The sequence below is a fragment of the Ipomoea triloba genome, chromosome 5 (genome assembly GCF_003576645.1).
Source record: "Ipomoea triloba cultivar NCNSP0323 chromosome 5, ASM357664v1".
NCBI classification, from domain to species: Eukaryota; Viridiplantae; Streptophyta; class Magnoliopsida; order Solanales; family Convolvulaceae; genus Ipomoea; species Ipomoea triloba.
In genome coordinates, this window is record NC_044920.1 from 17,677,532 (window position 1) to 17,700,110 (window position 22,579).

The 22,579-nt window shown below is 29.6% G+C and overlaps 1 protein-coding gene across 1 annotated transcript; it reads left to right on the top strand.

Moving 5' to 3' along the window:
• Positions 1-8,986: 8,986 nt before the first annotated feature.
• On the top strand, positions 8,987-17,051 carry LOC116021133 (bidirectional sugar transporter SWEET1-like). The gene is made up of 6 exons (XM_031261744.1): positions 8,987-9,076; positions 9,179-9,215; positions 12,385-12,480; positions 13,138-13,417; positions 16,210-16,329; positions 16,697-17,051. The coding sequence occupies exons 1-6, from the start codon at positions 9,031-9,033 to the stop codon at positions 16,883-16,885; spliced, it is 768 nt and encodes a 255-aa protein (XP_031117604.1). The 5' UTR covers positions 8,987-9,030; the 3' UTR covers positions 16,886-17,051.
• The last annotated feature ends 5,528 nt before the right edge of the window (positions 17,052-22,579 follow it).

Here is a 22,579-nt window from a genome sequence, read left to right on the forward strand (position 1 = left end):
CCTTTTCCCCCCCCCCCCCCCCCGTTCTAGACTTATACTCTTTCTCTTTTGGGACCAACAAAGTGGATATTAACTATTTAACCACATCCCTCTATGGTAAGCCACAACGCCACATCTCGAATTGAGCAGGGACTGAACTCGGCAAACGCCCAACAGTCCCCCTCCCAGCACCTGTCGCAACCTTTAATCACCAAGCCCAGTTGCGCAACATGCCTTACTCGGTCTTTATCCTTCACGCCCATCATCCCCTTCCAAACTAGACTTGGCCTGACCTACGCCAACATCCCATCTGGGATTAGACTTGACTTTTGCCTCGCCATCGATTAGAACTAGTGGCTTCGGCTCTAATACCAATTGTTAGATCTCAACGATGCACTATGCTTACTTCCCAATGGGTCTCCTATCATATGACTATTGTATATCAAACACGCATAACCATAGAGTTCTTTGGTTATTTGGTTACCATATCCTACTTAAAATCAATTGGTGATAAGTAAGTAGACATTAACCATTTAACCATATCCCTCCATGGTAAATCACAACGCCACATCTCGAATCGAGCATAGGCTGAACTTAGCTAACCCGGCAAACGCCCAAGACATATTGATAGATTGCGTCAAAATCGAAACCACTTGTAGAAGAAGCTTCGAAAAGCCTAAATTACTTTTAAAATGACTGCCTCTAATCAAAGAAATGGAGGATCTGGCAGAGGTCGTGGAAGCAGAAGAGGAGGATCTAGAGAAAGAGGACATGATAATTCCAATAAGGGAATTAGAGGAGACAACTCCAACAAAAGAAGAGGTAGAGGTAATACCAAAGAAGGTAAATTCCCATTTCATTGCTACAATTGTGGCAAGTATGGGCACAAGATTGCAGATTGCTAATATAATGAGAATAATCTTTAAAATCAAGCAAACATTGTTGAAAAATCTTGTGACAGTTCTACTGAACCTGAAACCTTATTTTTGATCAGTAACAGTTTGTCTGTAGGTGAAAACATATGGTTCTTGGATACTGGGTGCAATAAACATATGTGTGGGAAGATAAATAATTATTTTCCGAAATAGATGAATCAGTCCAATCTGAAGTGACATTTGGCAATAAGTCAAAAGTGTCAATTTTGGGAAAATGTAAAATCTCTATTTAGTTGAAGGATGGTACTTGCAATTTTATATATGATGTTTTCTATATGTTTCTGAACTACACTAAAATTTGTAGGGTATGGGGCAATTGTAAAAAAAAAAGGTATAAAATAAATATTACTCTGGGTGTTGTACCATTATTGATGCTAAATGTGTCTTGATTGCAAAGGTAAATATGCTCCAAAATAGACAATTTCCTTTGAAAATCAATCATGCACTTCTTGCTTGCTTTAATTCTGAGATCTGTTATGATAATTGGTTATGGTATATATGGTTTGGGCATTTTCATCTCTCGGGATTAAATTACCTAGCAAGAAAGAAACTTGTTTCTAATTTTCCGATTGTTAATGTTCTTGATAATATTTGTGAGATTTGTTTGATTGGGACGAAACATATAGGCAAGTCTAAAAGAGCACCAAAACAGTTGAAAATTGTTCACTCATATCTGTGTTCATTAGAAGTTTCCTCAAATGAAGGTTGTATGTACTTTGTTACTTTCATTGATGATTTCAGTAGGAAAACATGAATTTATTTTCTAAAGCAAAAGTCAGATGCATGTGATGTTTTCAAATAATTTAAGGTTTTGTTAAAAAGCAAAGTGGTTATGAGATTAAAATTTTGAGAACTATAGAGGTACATAATATATTTCTTGTAATGAATTTTTAAAGAAAAATGGTATTTTGCATAAAATGATAACTAGGTACAACCCACAACAGAACAGAGTGGCTGAGGAGAAGAATAGAGCCGTCATGGATATGGTAATGTGTATATGCTGAAAGCTAAAAAAACTGCCTAAGTCTTTCTGGATAAAACTAGTGACGTGGCTTGTACTATTTATGTATTGAACAGGTATCCAACTAAAAGTGTTTGTAATAAGACAACTAAGAAAACTTAGAGAGTGAGAATAAACCTTCTATCACACATCTCAAAATTTTTGGATGTTTGGCATATGCACATGCGCCAGATCAATTAAGGAAGAAGTTGAATGATAAAGGTGAGAATTGTATTTTCATTGGTTATAGTGACACTTCAATGGCGTATAAACTATACAATACTGAAACTCAAAATGTTGTTATAAGTCGTGATGTCAGTTTTGATGAATATGGTGCATGAGATTGGTTAGCAAAAGAAGAAAAGTCAATTGTTGTTCCCATTGTTCCTAAGAAAGTTGTTAATGAGCAACCGATTCTAGATAATGTTCAGTCTCATTCACAACCAGGGTCATTAGTTCGAAAATCTAAACACGAGTGCAACTTGCCAGCTCGCTTGCAAGATTATGTTTTGGGTACGGTAATGATAATGAATGTATGATGAAGAGATTGTTCAGTTTGCTCTTGTTGCAGATTGTGACCATATATCCTTTGAGGAGGCTACTACAGAAACTCATTAGCTTAAGAAAATGGATGAGGAGATTTGTGCCATTGAAAAAAATGGTACTTGGGACTTGGGAGTTAACAAAATTAATTACCTCCCAAAAAGAAGACAATTGAAGTAAAGTGGGTTTATAGAACTAAATAAAAGTCAAATGGTGATGTTGGCCTCTTTATAATTCAGTACAAAGTTGCCTCTTTATAATTCAGTAGAAACATAATCTTAGCTTACACAGCTTCCATCAATATATCATGTACCATTATCCATATTATAAGATGAATCAAAGTGGACCACTAATATATATTAAATGTTTATTTTTAATATATTAAAATTTTATTTTAATATACTGTAGATTGATTTTTTGTATACTATCTAAAAATTAATATTCAATACATTATAAATAAACGTTCAGTATACTAAAAATGAATATCACTACTACAAATTTGATCATATAACTTTACACTACACCCTTTAAAAAAGGTGTAGTGTATTCCCAAAAATAAATAAATGATCCTACTTTTCGCGTTACCCACCGAGATCGGGTGCCGCGGAAAGTAAATTATTAAAATATTAATTAAATTTCCACTGCACCCATAGGGAGTGGGTGCCGCGGAAAGTAAGTTATTAAAATAATAATTTACTTTTCGCGGCACACGCTTATTTGTTGCCGCGAAAAGTCAACCCACTTTCCCCTCACTAATGTCAAAAACATATCTAGTGAGACCATTTTCGGAACGATCACATACACCATTTTCATCTTGCTCACAAGCGCGGAAACCCCCACACAACAACCCGTCTTCTTCATCACCATTTTTTACTTTACCTGCATTTGAGGAAAACCGTTGTCGATGCCTCTCACCGCCATTGTCGTCAACTCCGAGGGCTGTCGCCGCCGCCATTGCTTCAGATCTGCTACCGACGCCATTGCTCACCGCTCTCCGCCGTCGCACGCGTTGACGCCATTCTATCGGTAAGTTTTATTTTATTTTTATTTTGTATTTCAATTATTTAGTATTTATTTATTTATTTCAAATATTATTAATGCATTTGATTTTTTTCTTTTTATTTGTAATTAATTTTGAATATAATAGCTAGTGTGTTATATTTGAACTTTGTGAATATTAATGTTTGATTTGTTATAGAATTTTTTGAATTTTATTATTATTTTGAATATTTATTGTGAATTTTTTGAATTTTATTATTATTTTTTGAATTTTATTATTATTGTGAATGACAAAAATAATTCATAATTAATAATATGGAATCATAAAATTTATCAATTTATTTTGAATTTCTATATTTATTTTGAATTTTAAAAAATTTGTGAAAATAAATTATTTGTTGTCAAACAATTTAAAATAATATTATTTCTAAGTATATTACATAAGTTAGTATTAATTAACAAAATGACTATAAATAATACTACGTATAAATTTTGAGAGAGATAGAGTTACTTGAATGTAAAATTTTACATTTATTATTGTGCAATACATTTTATGAAATTAGTATTTTGATAAATTAGGTACTTGATTAAATAGGTATTTAGAGACATTAATTATTTGATTATTAGTTAGGTATATGTTTTGATGAATTAGGTACTTCATTAAATAGGTATTTAGAAACATTAATTATTTCATTATTAGTTAGGTATATATTTTGATGAATTAGGTACTTCATTAAAAAGGTATCACTAGTATAAAAAATAACATAAAACATTGACATTTAGCTACCGTTCTTCTAAGAATGGTGGTGTATTCTTAAATTAAAGAAAAAAAACGCGTTGGCAATTTTATAAATAAGTGATGAACAATCTACCACTGTTGTGAGAAGGAACGTATGTGGTTTAAACAAAAAAAATGCATTTTATATTCGGTCACTATTCCAAGTAGTAACAGTGACGGAAAGTATATTAAAAAAATAATAATAATAAATGACATTTCGCCACCATCTTAGTATGGAACGGTGGTGGAATGTTTATTATTAAAAAATAATAAAGCATAGATTAATCCTTCAGTTCTGTGCGGACCAAATTGCGTCCACCTCCACCGCAGACACCATTGTTGCTATTGCGCCACCACCGTCCGCCATTGCAGCCACCAGATCTGCGCAGCAATTTCCGCCTCCACCGCAACCACCACCGTCCGCCATTGCAGCCATCATCGTCGCCCATTGCACCCACCACCACCTCCGCCTCAGTCGCCTGTCTAGCCGGCTACCACAGTCTGCCATTGCAGCCATCAGATCTGAGGTCGGTTTTTTTTTTTTTTTTTTTTTTGCTTTTGTTTTTTAAATTTTGGGTAATAATATATTAATGTTTTATTATTATATTGATAAATGTGATGTGTTATGATTTTATAAATTTTATTTCGAATTTATTTTAATTTGTTATTAATTTTTATTTTTGTATATTGTTTTGTGAAAGAATATGAATTTATTTACAGTACAATTGTATAAGCGGTTAGATTACCTATGAGTTAATATATTTTCAATTTTTAAATTCTATATATATATATATATATTTCAATAATTTTAAAAAATTATTAATTAAAATCTTCTTAATAGATTAAACTAAGTGATCGCCAATAGTCCACTTGACATCACATTACTCAAAATTAGATAATAAATAGTTTTATTATTTTACGGGTATTTTAGTATGTTTTTTTTTTTTTTGACATTTCTATGGTCATAATACTTTTGTTGATTGTAGTCCAAGTAGAATGGTAGATATATATTATTAATATAAGTATTTTAACTTCCATTATATTATTTATAAATTTTTATGTATGTTTATAATTAATATATGGCATTTTGCTCTGTTCTTACGGATGGACAGAGTAAGTCCTTCAATTGGATACAATACAAAGTACGTATGAAAATTGATCAATTTAAGCTTTAGTGTGATATTTTGAATTACAAAGAATTGTTTAAATTACTATATATATATATATATATATATATATATATATATATATATATATATATATATATATATATATATATATATATTATAGTGCCCGATACAACTAGGACATATTGAGTGTGGATATTATGTCATTCGATATATATTTGACAACGTGACAACATATTCATCTATTGATCGTTTGGATGAAGTAATCAAATTAAAATAGAACTATGTATAGTTAAATTATACTTTATTAATTTAACACTTTTAATAATTTTATTAATTAAATTATTTTGTAGACAGTGGAGGATCCAGAAAAATGTCTCAGTGGGGGCGAAACATGAAAGAGGTAACTCCAAGTTGCTCCCTTATATTGGAGGTTGTGGTTCGAGCCTCAGAGATATTAAGTCTTTGTGCTTCAATAGGTTGAGAAAGTAGTAATAAACATATATTGCAGTAGTATTAAAAAAATGAAACACTTAAAATGAATATAGTCATCAATATTCTAGGATATAGACGAAAAATAAAAGATATCAAAAGTCAAAACTTTATACAAATATTAATAACAATATATGAAACATAAATTAATTTGATAAAATAATTCAAAATAGAAAACACATTATAAATTACGTATCTCATTATTAAGTTTTAAAAAAAAAAGTTAAAATTTTAGTAGTGTTCAAGTGTGGTTGTGCCTTCCCATGCGGTCGGTGTGGTTTACACCATTCAATGTTAAGACATGCACCACTCAATGTTAAGAAATGCACCAGACGAATATGCACTATTAGGTACACATCACCAAAAAACATACCACTAGGTATGAAAAAATACACCACACAGTGTTCAAAAATGCACAATTAGAAACAGGGGAGCTATGAGTTATTTTTATGCATTTTCATTGTGGTACATTTCTTAACATTGAGTGTTGCATTTCTTAGCATTGACTATTGTAAACCGCACGGCCGCGTGGGAAGGCGCGGTCACATTTGAATATAAATCTATATATATATATGTGTGTGTGTATGCGTGTGTGTGTGTGGAATGAAAAAACTATAGACAAAAAGTTAAATATTTAAGGGTGAGGGCCTACAACTATATAAGGATTCAAACCCTCACCATTTCTTAAGTAAACATGCATACATTCCAACTCAACTAACTAGTTAATTATTGTTCATATCTGTTTTCATATATATATATATATATATATATATATATATATCTGCTCAGATGTGGTTGCGTATTCCCGTGCGGTTCACACCACTCAATGTTATAAAATGCACCACTCAATATTAGAAAACGCACCACATGAAAATACACAAAAACACCAAAAAACAACAACACACCCAAAATAATGCATTATAACTCCCCTGCCCCTAATTGTGCATCTCCAAACACTGTGTGGTGTATATTTTCATACTTAGTGGTGTGTTTTTTTGTGATATGTACCTAACAGTGCATATTTGTGTGGTGCATTTTCTAACACTGAGTGATGTATATCTGTATACATAGTGGTGAGGCCGCACTGACCGCACGTTAAGATGCGACCACACTTGAACTCTACTATATATATATATATATATATATANTATATATATATATATATATATATATATATATATATATATATATATATATATATATATATATATATATATATATATAAGGGCTATATATTGGTAGGGGTGGGGTGAGTGGGGGAAGCTGTCCCCATGGTGGATCCGTCTCTGTTTGTAGGCATTTCAAAGCAATAGTACGTATTCTATCGACGACATAAATGAGATTCAGGAGCAATGGGCAAAATACTTCTTCTCCTAGTGCGTGTAACTTTTGTTTTATTAATAAAACTGTTGTGTTTTAGTTTGAAGATAGTATTGTGTTTTGATGATATATATTATTGTATTAAAGTGTGATGATATAAAGTACTATGTTTTGATCGTATGTTGTGTTAAAGTGTAATGATTTAAAGTACTCTTTTACTATAAAGTCTGATAATAGTTTAATTTTGTGACAATATAAAGTTTTATGTTAGTTTGAAAGTATTGTGTAAAACTGTACTATTTGATGAATTTAAGCTGTAACTTGTACACGAATTTAAAAAATAGGACTTTTAATTATTAGTTTGAAAGTATTGTGGCGAAATGTCATTTACAACCGTGGCGAAAAGCTTATTTTGTACTAGTGTATTTAGAGACATTAATTATTTGATTATTAGTTAGGTATATATTTTGATGAATTAGGCACTTCATTAAATAGGTATTTAAAGATATTAATAATTTGATGAATTAGCTAAATTGAATTTGATGAGTTAAGTATTTTGATCGATGAATTAGATTGATTTGGATTAGTTAGTTATAAACTAGATATTTTGATTATAAACTAGGTATCGTTTCTAAATGCATCCATAATCGAGTATCCATATCTGATCTTCATAGTATTATCAATTGATATATATGGATCGGAGTTGGATGCTTGAGAAATGCACTACACTCAAATATATACAAGGGGTTCAAGAGTTCATATAAAAACCAACGTCTTATCAATTTTTAATTTTTTAAAAAAAAGTAGTAAAAAGAAGCGGCAGCCACAACCAGGGAGGAGCAGCAGTTGGAGAAGACGAAGAAGATGTTCTATGTACTGCATATCTAATAATAATAAATAATAATAATAATAACAACAACAACAACAACAACAACAACTACTACTACTACTACTACCACCTAATAATAATAATAATAATAATAATAATAATAATAATAATAATAATAATAAACGAAAAAAAAAAAAAAAAAAAAACTAGTCAGGTTCGCTGAAGGAGACGTACGTACATGAAGGAGACGACCAGAGACTCGGAGAGGAGCAGCAGTTGCACAGTTGGAGGGAGCTCACGATCCGTTCGTCGCCGAGAACCGACGTCGTATGTCTTTACTTTTTTCTTTTTTTTTTTTTAAATTTATTTTGAACATACGGCATCGGTTCTGGGGAGAACCGATGGCATATGTCTTTAATTTTCAGAACCGATGCCATATGTCTTTAATTTTTTTAAATAAATTATTTATAACATACGATGTCCTAGAACCGACGTCGTATGTCTTTAATTGTATTTTTTTAAATATTAAAGACATACGGCGTTGTTCTCCCTAGAACCGACGTCGTATCTCTTACAATTTAAAAAAAAAATTATGATATCGGTTTTTGCCAATAACCGACGTCGTAAATAATATATATTACTTTTGTTTTATTTTATGGACATATAACGTCGGTTTGTCAAAAACCAACGTTAATTAGGCGACGTAATATCCTTTTTCTGTAGTAGTGTTAACATATTTTATATCTACAGTTAACAATTTGTGTATGTAGTTATCATGTTATATGTTTGTAATTACCATGTTATGTGTCTTCAATTTATTTACAGGTACAAAAATTGTTAATTGCATATACAAATAAAATTTGTTAATTGCAAAAACATAATTTTTAAATTAAAATTCACAATGCAAAATCAACCCGTTCATGGTATAACAATTGCCACATCATTCCCCAAACTCTATAAATGCCTCAAGTGGAAACGTGTATTGGTGCACGGTTTAAGAGTTGAGTGTTAGTTTAGACTTTAGAGAGATGCATGGTCTAGCACGCACTCTCCATTTGGCTTTTGGGATCTTTGGTATGTTTATTTCTTCTCTCAGATGAAAATCTCTGCTTTTTTTTCCCTAATTATTCAATACACTTTTATTCTGACCCTTAATTGTTTTTTTTTTTTTTATAGCAAATGGAACTGCTTTTTTCATCTTCTTGGCACCAATGTAAAATTCTCTCTCTCCCTCTCTCCCTCTCAATATACATGTATACATACAGATTTAAATATAGGTGTATATATGTATACCTATATGTGTGAACATTCTCAAATAACTTTTGGCTTTTGGTTGGAAGGAATTACAATTCTATTCCCACTTAATTCCACATAATTCGAAGACAAGCAAATTCTTTCGTTTGGTTGGAGGAATTGCAATTCCACGGAATTTAAATTCCCTTATTTTCATGGAATTAGAATTCAAGGCCCTCTTGGCATTTCAATTTCATGGATTTTAGGAAGAAAATAATTAACTTTGAGACAAAATTAAGCAATGTTTTTTAAACTAAAATTGATGTTTGACATCTCTTTCGATTGTAGTGTATATTCTTCTTCTTTTTCTCTCAAAACAGAATCTCAATAAGTAGGCAACATCAATCATATACGTTTTCTCAAAACTCTCTTATCTATTTTATTGCTTTCGTTATGCAATTTTAGAGTTTATTTACAGCATGTTAAATAAATTTTTAAAAGCAAAATTTGAATTTGGTCACTTAGGATTTATAATAATAATAAGCCAAAGACCTTGTGGTCAAGCGGCATAGCTATGGCCTGTAATTCTATTCTTTCAAACCAAACATTGAAATTTAATTTACCACTTTATTTCCACATTATTCATCTCCTATGGAATTGCAATTCCTTTCCTACTTTATTTCCACATTATTCATCTCCTATAGAATTGCAATTCCTTTCTCACATAATTCCCTCCCTCCAACCAAACGTTCCATTAATATAATTTAATTAACTATAACGACTTTTTTTAAATGAATAAAAAGTGAAGGTATTTTTATTTTATTAATCAATTATAGAAGGTGTCACATCTTTTATTATTTTTAATATTTGATATTGTAGAGTGTATATATATATATATATATATATATATATATATATATATATATATATATATATATATATATATATATGGGTAATTTCGTAATAAAACTTGTTGAATTTAATATATTACAACGTAAAAATTTAGAATATCATCTAGCTTATTTACAAGTGTGTTTCAATATTAGATTAGATTATCAATATCCTGCAATATTCTCCTTTTTCTAATTTGACCTTACTACAATATTAATATATTTGTAACTTTATTTCAATTTTTCCACTATTTCTACACTATCAAAATATAATATAATAACAACCCTATCATTTTATTTTACTAAAGTAAATTAATTGACCCCACCTTACCAAATGGCATGATGGAAGCTATGCAAGGACAGACAAGTGGAAAGCCTTGCATCCACTTGTTGGATTTAATAATAATAATAATAATAATAATAATAATAATAATAACAACAACTTATGTGAATTTGCCATATACGATTGCAATTCCTATCATTTTAAGGATGGGAATAGTCTTACAAAGATGAATATTTATGAATGTTATAAAATGTGTATATTTCACTTTTCCTCGTTATTTATTGTAATATTGTCATATTTAATTTTTTTATTATTTTTTATTTTTCACATTATATTATTGACTTTTATTTGTATGTCATAATTAGTTATTTTTAAAAAAGTTTGTAATTTCGCTAACTAACATGTAATTTTATTATTCAATTAAAATAGTTTACATAAGAAGGGGGGAAATTACATGTTTGATAAATATGTTTGAATGATAAAATTACATGTTAGCCATGCATCTTTATTAAACTGTAAAATGACAAAATTTTAAATGAAGAAATAATTGTGGCAAGGAAATAGAAGTATTAAATAGTTTATAATTATCAAGTATTAAAAAATGAAAAACTTTTTAAAAAATTTTTGAAAAAATAAAAATAAGATAAAAAAAATACATTGGTGCCTAGGCGTCCCTCGAATGCCTGAGGAGCCCATAGCAATTTTTTAATTATGAATGGAGAAGATAAAAGTAGTACGTAGTATTGCTTAGGATAATGTATGTTATGTGTAGAATAATGTATTTCATATGTGTTAGAATAATGAAATATCTAGGGTAAGATAATGCTTTTTATGAGTTAGAACAATGTACTTTAAGTGTTAGAATAATGAACTTCATATGTGTTAGAATAATAAAATTTTTGGGGTAAGATAATATATTTTATGTATTAGAATAATGTACTTTAAGTGTTAGAATAATGTATTTTATGAATTAGAATAATGTATAATGTACTTTATGTGTTAGAATAATGAAATTTTTGAGGTAAGATAATGCATTTTATGAGTTAAAATAATGTACTTTATATATGTGTTAGAATAATGTATGTTATGAGTTATAATAATGTATTTTATGTACTTTTAGACCGTGATCCACGTAATAATTATTGCACCAAGACTTTTATTCTTTTTTGGTGAAGATCTTTCTAATAAAATAGTCCCAGGGCCCAGCCCCATCAACAAGGCAATGCCGTGGACCCAGGTTCACCTTGCAAGGTGGACCTGAGTCCAATACGATGTCGCTTCACTATTTTTTTTTAAAGGTTACTAAACATATAGACCTGAAATATGTGAATGTGGAGGTTTCAAATTGTGAATATGGAGTTATGAATGTGTGAATCTGTAGTAGAGTTAACAAAATTCTAGCAACTTGTAGCCCTGTAATGTGTGAATGTGGAGTTCCCAAGTTGTGAACATGGAGTATAGGACCTGTGAATATAGAGTTTTGAATGTGTGAATTGAATGAATAACAGTAGTATTATAGTTACTAAACATATAGCCCTGTAATGTGTGAATGTGGAGTTTTCAAATTGTGAATATAGAGTATAGAGTCTGTGAATGTAGAGTTTGTGTTCTGTTGCGATGAGGAGCCGTTAACGTTGTTAATTTTTTTTTTTTTTTTTGTAAAAAAAATTGTGAAACGACGTCGTATTGGACCCAGGTCCACCTTGCAGGTCCACGGCATAACAAGTGCATCAACAACCTTTGAAAACTATAAATATACACATTATTTTTGGGTTCAAGCTTATAAATATACACATTACTTTTATTTTGGTAATACAATACTTTTATATATGACATTGCAATGTTCATAATTTTAAAATTTTTGAAATTTGTGCATTTTTTTTTATTTCTCTACATTATTGCTAGTTTCAACGTTTAATTCTCTTGATGTTTGATTTTTTTTTTTTTTTTTTTTGTGTTCCTTAAACAAATTGTAGTGTTACATTCAAGAGGATCATCAAGAAAAGGAGCACGGAAGAGTTCTCTGGATTGCCCTATGTCATGACCTTGCTCAATTGCCTGCTTGGTGCTTGGTATATTCTTTCAACACTTCATTCTATTTGTTACTTAAACACTTCATTTCTTTGTGTATCAACACCAAATTAAACATTTTGAAGTAATGACTTTGGTATTGATTTTTTGCCTGATTTGTTAAGGTCTAATTTGTCCTTAATTAATAGTTTATTTTTGTTGTGCATTATAAATGTATTATACAACAACATCACCAATTTGGAGTGCAGTTGAGTCGAAGGGAGTTATCCATCCATAATAAAACATTGAGGGTTTGATCCGTGAATTGGCTTAGCATTACTCTTGTGCATCAATAATAATAACAACCATTTTTATAAATTTGATATTTATATTTTAGGAAATAACTTATATAGTACTCCAAAATATAATGTCTATATATTATTACCATTCAAGAAGATAAGAAAATATATGGTGGATGCATGTGTATGATAATAATAGTTGGAAAAAATAACATAAGTTATAATGGTAGAGGTATTTTTTTTATCAAAATATTGTATAGTACAACACTTATAGCATTATATATATATATATATATATATATATATATATATATATAGTGACGGAAAAAACAGATAAATAAAAGGTATAACTTTCATTCACACTTATTAGTTTTTATATTATTATGATTATGATTATGATTTTGTATGCGATAATGACAGGTACGGGTTGCCTTTTGTGTCGCCTAACAACATACTTCTGACAACAATTGATGGAATCGGAATGGTAATTGAGTTAGCATTTGTGGTCATATTTCTAGTATTTGCGCCAAAGAACGAAAAGAAAAAAATTGGAGCGCTCCTTATTTTAGTGGTCGGAGTATTCGTTGCTGTTGCGCTTCTTTCGGTGCTTGTTTTCCATGGAAGAACTAGACAGCTCTTTTGCGGTTTCGCTTCCTTAATCTCCACTGCTATTATGTTCTTCTCGCCTCTATCAGTCATTGTAAGTTCTTTTCATCTTCCTCTAGCCTTTCTCAACCTTAATTAATTAGTAGTCATTTTTTTTGTGTTGCACTTCATTATTATTATTATAGCTAGGAAAATGATAATTAAGTAAACTCCAATATAATGAAGTAAAACTCCCATCATGAGTCTTGATTTTATTAGAGAAAGATGAAAAGAAACATATATAAACTATGACTCACATTTTTCTGAATGAATCAAAGTAGGGAAAATCACTACTTTGGTCCCTCAATTGTTTCCCAATTGTCAAATTAGTCCTTAGTTTTCAATTTCAACTAAATTGATCCTCGAATTGTTTAAAATTTCGTCAATTAATAAACCTTTCGATGATTAAATTGACGAAATTTTAGAAATAGGGATCGGAAATCACTATTTAGTCTCTCGGAATGGTTTAATTGCCGAAATTTTAAACAATTCGAGGATCAAACTAATTGAAATGATAACTAGAAACCACATTGAAGTTAGAAAAAACAATTGAAATACCAAAATGGTGATTTTTCCATCAAATTATGACATGTAAACATAGAGTATAAAATAAAATAAAAAGTAAGAATATACGGAGTATGGAATATTACTCATTATTATTTGTTTTGCTTATTAAAGTCTATACTTTTTCATTGATATTCTAACTATATATTTCAATTATATCAACCTACTAAAATACTAATAAAATAATAATTATCTCTAAAAGTATGGCTGGCTCTAGGCATGTTGCACACGGCCCAAAAATTAGGTGCCCACATTCTTTTGACCCGCTTGTTATAATTTTGTGGAACATGGTCCAAAAATGGCGTCATTTTTTTAAGTAAAGAAATGACAGTCGTTATATTTTATCAATCTCTTATTTTTTGTGTGTTAATAATAAAATAAAACTAATCTAAAATGAAACTACGTTGCATATTATGTTTATATTATCAAATTAAACTGTAATTGAATTGAAATGATACTTTAGTTGTGTTGAAATGAAACTATAGTATGTATAAAATGAAATTGAATAACATGTCTCACATATTGAGTGCATATTATCAAATGAAAGTGCAGAACTAATTACGCAGAACGGTTTCCGTTTCTTTTTATTAAAAGAAATGGCACCGTTTTAGATCCACAATAAAATTTTCCCTTTTGACCACCTTTCTAACCAAGTTTGTCACAGGATCATTACTATATGGGTCATGGTCCACACAATTGCACCGTGAATTACAAATGAAAAATATATTATTTGTATACATAAAATATATTATTCGAAAGTATATAATTTAAATATTAAAATTACATTATTTTGTATACTATAAATTAATTTAAATTCAATACACAAATAATGTATTTTTAGTACATGTTAAAATGTACTTTGTATTCATGATTTGCAGAAAAATTTGTCTTTCATCACGGGTCCGGACCAAAAAGAATAGGGGTCTTGTGCAATAATTCAACTTGGGTCATTTATTATATAACTGTGAAAATAAAATAAAAATATTCGGAATAATATTTATTAAAAAATTTCTTTCAAACTATAAATATTTTAAAAAAAAAATATACATCTAAAATTCCACGGAAAAAGTGAAAAGTCATCCATCTGACTTTTATCTCAACTATTTTAACATTTTTAATTAAAAAAAAAAAAACAATCAGTGTTAAGTATTTTAATAACATTCATACAAAATTACATATTATACAACAACTTATGCATTTAAAATTTTAAATTCAAAAAACATGTATTTAGAGTTTTAGAATCCTATACTAAGGTTATGAATGTATTGTAAAAAAATAAAAAATAAAAAACCCAAATTACCTACAAATCACATTATTATAAAGCTGTATCTTCCATTAATAGTCTCATTTTAGGGTGTTTGGTTCATATGTTAGACACAATGAATAAAATTAAAAGTGATGCTGGTTGACAACTTTTTAAAACACGAGGTATAGGATTTGTTTATCCATATAATTACAAAACCCACTGCCTATTTTAAATCGGCATTATCCTTCCTCATTTCATTGCTTCCTTATTTCGTTGCCTCCTCATTCATGTTTCCTCACTTCATCGACTCCATCAATGCATTGCCTACCCACTTCATCTCCACTCTTAAGATCAATTGCCTTGATTTTTTTTGGTTGCTTGTTTTTATACTTTTAAAACCTTTATTCCGATTATAGACTATAGAGTAATATATAACCAAACATTAATATTGGTAATCATTCCAATTTCACCCTACTACCAAGCATACAAAATACTATCACCAAAACTCATTTCAATTACCAAGTATTTGATTCTCATTTCGATTTCGATTCCATGTACCGAACACACCCTTAATTATGCTTTTTCTATGCTTTGACGCAAATGAGTTGCCATCAACACATGTGCGTATGAGAAATCAATTATAATGTAAGATTGTTCGTCATTAATGATCTTCTTAATGTGATTTGTCTCCATGTGCAGTTTACAAACTATTATACAGTTCATACTATTGGTAATGATTACAGGTTTTTCTTGTCATACACAAAAAAAAAAATAGTTCCCAATTTTATTTTTAAAAAAATGAATACCTAGACTGCCTGAGATTTTAAGGTGGAAATATGAAATAATCCACGCCTAATTTATTAAAAAAATGTAATATATAGCTTTTCAGTATAGCCGCAGGAGGATAATTATTTGTCGTCCTGTATGTTATTATGATAGAACATTATATTTGAAAATTTTAAAGTAAAATGAACATTTCTTTTAGGAAAACAAAAACTTAGTAGTTTTTCATCTTCATGAAAATTTGATGAGTGCAGAGGGTTGTGATGAAGACAAAGAGTGTAGAGTTCATGCCATTCCTCTTGACTTTCTCCATGTTCCTATGTGGCACTGCTTGGCTCATTTTTGGCCTCCTTGAGATGGACCCTTTTGTTTATGTAAGCTAGCACTTCCAAATCTTATGCATACTTAATCACTAATATATATATATATATATATATATATATATATATATATATATATATATATATATATATATAGGAAATTGCAATTTATGTCCCTCAGATAAAGACTAATTATAAATGCCATCTCTCAATTTTAAGTGGTATAAATGTTACCCCAAAATTGTCAAAATGTGATCATATATTTTAACTTATGTTTTCAAAGGAGGGACAACATTATACCACTTAAAATTGAGGGATGATATTTATAAATGGCTTATACCTGAGGACATAAATTATAATTTTCTAATATTTTCTTTCATCTAATTAATTACATGTTACTCATATATGTATGATAATAAAGGTACCAAATGCCGCTGGATGTGGTGTCGGAGTATTGCAATTGATACTATATGCAATCTATAGTGACAAGACAATATTAATGACCATCAAGAGATCTTTTTTCCAAGGGATGCTCCAAATCAATGCCATACCCCAACAGGAGAAGAAGCAACCAAGCGTCTCGTCAACAAAATATGATGAACCAGTCTAGTGTGTGTGTGTGTTGATGGACAATTTTATATAATGTCATCGTAAGTGCACGAATCAGTTATAGTGATAGTGTCCAAAAGCAAAGGTCGACCCCACGGGGAATTAAAACAATGCAATAAAGACAATGCAATTTAATAAACTTAAAAATAAGAAATGATCGAGTGAAAGTTTTAAAGTATTCAATGTGCAATATCAATAGCAGAAACTAAACCAAACATTATGTATAAAAATAATAAAACAATAAACAATTAAAAACCAAGAAAACAAGATAGCAAGAAATTTAGTAACTAACGGATAAGACAAAGCTCTAGAAACATGAATTCGCTACCACTACTAATTTTGTAGGAAAGTTTAATAAGACTATCCCGTATGGCGTCCAGGATTAGCCACGTGCTTTAATTGTTCATATATGTCTAAGACACTTATTCAAACAATTAAAACTCATTAGGTGCTAAAAGAACTACGGAATACCCGGATTATGAACCAAATAAACAATCTAATAAGACAATCAAATTGTTTATCTTTTGATCCTACCGAACATAGAATTTAAAGGCATGATATTTACTCAATTAATTCCCTCACATATTAACCTATGCTAAAATTAGCCAGATTTAAGCACATTCAATCACATTACAAAACTATAATATAAAACTTAATTAATTGGCAAACTTAAATCAATTAATACAAAATGTTCATGGCAAAATCATCATGTTCCTAGAAAAGAAATTTAACAAACCATTACAGTAAATGAATTTGTAATGAAAATGTAATTAGGCACTAACCACTGCAATTAGCACTTTAATCGTATTCTAAGTAGCAGCGTAGTTCTCAAAATTGCGAGTTATTCAATGCTGACCGCCGAATGGAATTTGTGTCCGCCGAACAGCGTATTGGAGCTTGGAATTAATTTCGCCTGCCGCAACAAATTCTTCGTTGACCGAAAATCCTTTTTGGTGAAGGGGATTGACGATGAAGGTGCAAACCGGAATTTTCCGTCCAGGTCGCAACACTCCTCTGGAATTCGCCAAAATGCATATACATTTACAACATGTTTGGTTCACGGAATGAATTTTTAGAGAATAAGAATAGCATTTCATAAGTAATGGAATAGGTAGGAATAGAATATGAATTGTATTCTATTGTTTGGTTCGTCAAAGTAATAGACTTTAGGAATGTAATTTCAATGTTTGGTTAGTTTAAAGAATAGAAATGCAATGTGTTTAAAAGACATAAATACCCCTATATATATATATATATATATATATATATATTAAGAATTATAATATAATACAAAAGGGCATTTTCGGTATTATAGTATAAAAGCTATTCCCAAATACTTGGGAATAGCTAATACTATGGGGTTCCCTAGGAATGGCTATTTCCCCAGCAAAGAGAATATCTCATTCACGTGAATGCTATTTCTAGGAATAGAATGACGAACCAAACAGTGGAATAGGTCTATTTCCGGGAATGAAACCATTCCCGACCTATTCCACGAACCAAACACATTGTTAGTGACAACAAATAGTGACGACGTATGTTATGACACTATTATTCTAGTAATAGTGACAACTTATTCGTAACAAATAATTGTCACAATTATCATACTATCAGCGACTAAGAAAAGGTTATCACAATTATCCCACACAATAGTGTCGAATTATTTTTTTGGTCACAAAAACTGCATTATTTGTGACTAAATTACAAAGTTTCACAAAAGATTTATCACTAAATATCTTCATTCTTGTAGGGGAAATTGATAGATTGGTGATGATCTCCCTCCTTCGACCTGCGCTCTTTTTATACTGCTTCAATCCAACAGCTTCTCCGGTTCTGATAAAAAGTAGCCACAGAAAGCCTTCTCGATCCGCGCATTTCAACGTCTCTGTTTGCAACCGGGAAAATCTGCGCCTCTCTCTCATTCATCAAGGACTGTTCACTAACGAAAGAATTAATAATAATAATAATAATAATAAAATTAAAGTCAATAATTTATTAGGCTGAGAATTTTTATAACCAAACTACTTTAATAACAAAAACAACCATAAAATTAAACAATATTAATAAAGCTAAATATAACAATAATAAATACAAATACATACATAAATAATTTAATTAATTCAAATTAACTATAAAAAGATTATTAAAATAACAATAAAAATAATGTTTATCATGTGTGTGAAAATAAATGGTATCTTGCTTTGCAGTTTCCTGCCCTCTTGTTTGAGATGTATAGTGTAAACGAGGCTCAAATTCACACACTTCCGTTCCTTGTTACACATGTACTTTATATATGTGTAGTATAAAGTGTTTAATAATGAGATGTTTAATATGTAAGTTATGGCTTTAATTTATATATATAATTAAAATCGTTGTTGGTTAAGATTTAACACTTGGTGATGCTAGGCAGTAAAAACCTAAGAATATTTACAGGAATAATGAGTGGTGGGAAAACATTTTGCAACAATTACTATGGACATTTAGGAGGACAAAAAAAATTGTTTATTGTCACAAATACAAATTGAATCAAAATTTTGAACTATATGCGTATGTTGTTATTAATTTTTTTTTTAAAAGGCTCCTAAAATTGTGTAGTGATATTTTGCTAATATTTAACAAAACTTTAGGTGTCTGTGTGGTTGCTAGCAACAAATATTTAAAATAGTCTAAATTTTTAAATATTGACTTTAATTGTCTATTGTATAGAATCATTTTCATTTTTGGTCCTACTGTTATTAGAACATTGTCAATTTTAGTCTATTTCATTAATTTTTGTCACATTGTGACCATTCTTATTTAGTCCTTGCCACTTTTAGTCCACTGTTAAAATTTTCGTCAAATTGTCGTCCAAAATACGGGTATTTTTTGTCTTTTCATGCTTTGGTCATCTCCTTGACCCTTTGCAGTGGTTTTCCTTACACATTTTCATCTATTGAAGAGGTCTGACGAAAGCCGTGTGAGCCACATTACAAAGCCATGGCTTTCGCCGAACCTCTTCATTGGATGAAAATCTGTAAGGAAAACCACTACAAAGGGTCAAGGAGATGACCAAAGCATGAAAAGACCAAAAATACCCTTATTTTGGACGGCAATTTGACGAAAATTTTAACGGTGGACTAAAAGTGGCAAGGATTAAATAAGACTGGTCACAATGTGGCAAAAATTAATGAAATGGACTAAAATTGGCAATGCCCCTAATAACAGTAGGACCAAAAATGAAAATGAGTCTATTGTATATTACAACATATGTTTAAAGTGATTTAAAAAAGTCTAAAGTCTCGTTTAAAGTCTTTTTTTTTAATAAGAAAATATGGACTTTTTCCTGGTCATTTAATTATTTTGAAGGTAAAAAAGTGACCCCTTAGTTTCACTAAAAAAGGGTAAAAATAGTGACGGAAAATTCCGTCGCTAGAAAGGAAAAATTCGTCGCTATTCACTTTAGCGACAAATTTTAATTCCGTTGCAATTTAGCAATGGATTTTTCTATCGCTAAACTTAAAACATCCGTTGTTAAAGTGAATAGCGACGATTTGGAGGATGAAATTTGCAAAGGAATAGCAACAGTATTTCTATTGCTAAAAGGAATATTCCGTCACCAGTTTGTTTATTATGTTTGCAATGGATGCTATTTAGATCCAGCTTAGAAACGGGAAATATTTGTCGCTTCCATCGCTATTTCGTTTCCATTGTTTATTGTTAGAAGGTATTTAACTATGGATTTTCTACGATTTTTATCCGTCGTTAAATTTTTTAAATATAAAAAAAAATCTACCACAAATTAATATCTTATATTTGTATTAAACCTATAATATAGTACTTCAATAAAATAATTGCAAAATATAAGAAATTCAAACTCAATATATTTTTATGTGAAACATAGAGTACATGATTAAATATACACAACAATTATATGTTCCTCCTCAGAATAGAAAATAATACTACCTCCGTCCCATTTTATGTATCTGATTCGGTTAACGAGGCTTGACTGAAGTTATTTTTAATTCTATTTTTCATAATGTTAAGTGTAGTATTAGTATATAAAATTTATATGTTAAGAAACTACATTAAAAGTACTATTCAACACAAAAAAAAAAATTTTTTTAAAATTTAAGAATAATAAAGAAAATAAGAAAAAAAAAATTTTAAAATAATTTAAGAATAATAAAGAAAATAAGAAAATAAGAAGTAGTTGGTTTAACCAATGAATAGTAAATAGGACAGGTAAAATAGGACAGAGGGAGTAACAGTCAACAAATCTAAGCAGAAAGCTCCTTTTAGAGCCCAAACCTAGAGTCTCATTTTTTACAGCTAATTCCTTATAGATCTTCAACCTTTTGCTTTTTCAATCATTTAAGCTTCTAGTTTAGCTTGCATTTGGTAAATATAAACTTATGAGCACTAATAAAGCTGAGTATTTTATTTAAAATGTTCATTTTCTAACAAAACAATAAGAGTATCATAGAGAACAAGTGTAATTCATAGTAGATACAATGGTCCAAGGAATTAACCCTTTATATACTACTTTAACAAATTGAATACAAATAGATACATACAAAATTCACATGAATATATTTCATATGCTTATTTTCAAAACATCTCTTTGATGCAATGCTCAAATGAGATGGTTTTATAGTGAACTGACCAACATGAAATAAAGATAAAAGACTATTAAATATTTTAAATTGAAAACCATATAGACTCTGTTTGGCAGAGCTTATTTAGGAGCTTATAACTTATTTTAAACTACTAATAAGCTATAAGCTCTGTTTGGTAATGTTCCTAAAATAAGAGCTTATTTTTGAACGCTACCTAAGGTAGCGTTTCAAAATAAGCTAGTAGCTTCCTAACTTTTTTTCCATCTTTAACCTTATTATTTTAAAGAAATGACATCATTTACCCTTCCCAGTTAAGACTTTTTTGGCTAAACTTTTTTTACTTTTTTTCTTCAATATGTTTAGTTGTAATTTCAATTTGACATTTTTGTTTGAACATTGATTTTTGTATGAATTAACCTTATGAATTATAAACATTTTGTTTTACTTTATATGTTTTCAAATATATGCTCTTACTTTATATTTTATTAAAATATATTGATTTTACTATTTTATTTTTAAATATATAAACAAACCTATTTAAATTTGAACTATTTAAATTGTATGAAGATGTCCTTTTAGTCTTTTTACATTTATCAATTTATCAAAAAGCTAATTTTGCCAAACACTTTTAAGCATAACAGCTAGCTTAACAGCTCTTCAGATTTCAGCTTCGAGCTTATAGCTTTTCAGTTTTCAGCTACTTTTCAGCTTTCAGCTACCTTTTCAACTAGGTTTTCCAAACATAGCCATAATCTATATCAACTGATTATTTTATAGCTACTTGAAAAACCAAACTCTTATGGCTCTGTTTGGCAGAGCTTATTTAGGAGCTTATAGCTTATTTTAAGTTATTAATAAGCTATAAGCTCTGTTTGGTAATGTTCCTAAAATAAGTTAGTAGCTTAAAATAAGAGCTTATTTTTTAACGCTACTTTAGGTAGCGTTTCAAAATAAGCTAGTAGTTTCCTAACTTTTTTTCCATCTTTAACCTTATTATTTTAAAGAAATGACATCATTTACCCTTCCCAATTAAAACCTTTTTGCCTAAACCTTTTTGACTTTTTCTTTTCAATATGTTTGATTGTAATTTCAATTTGACA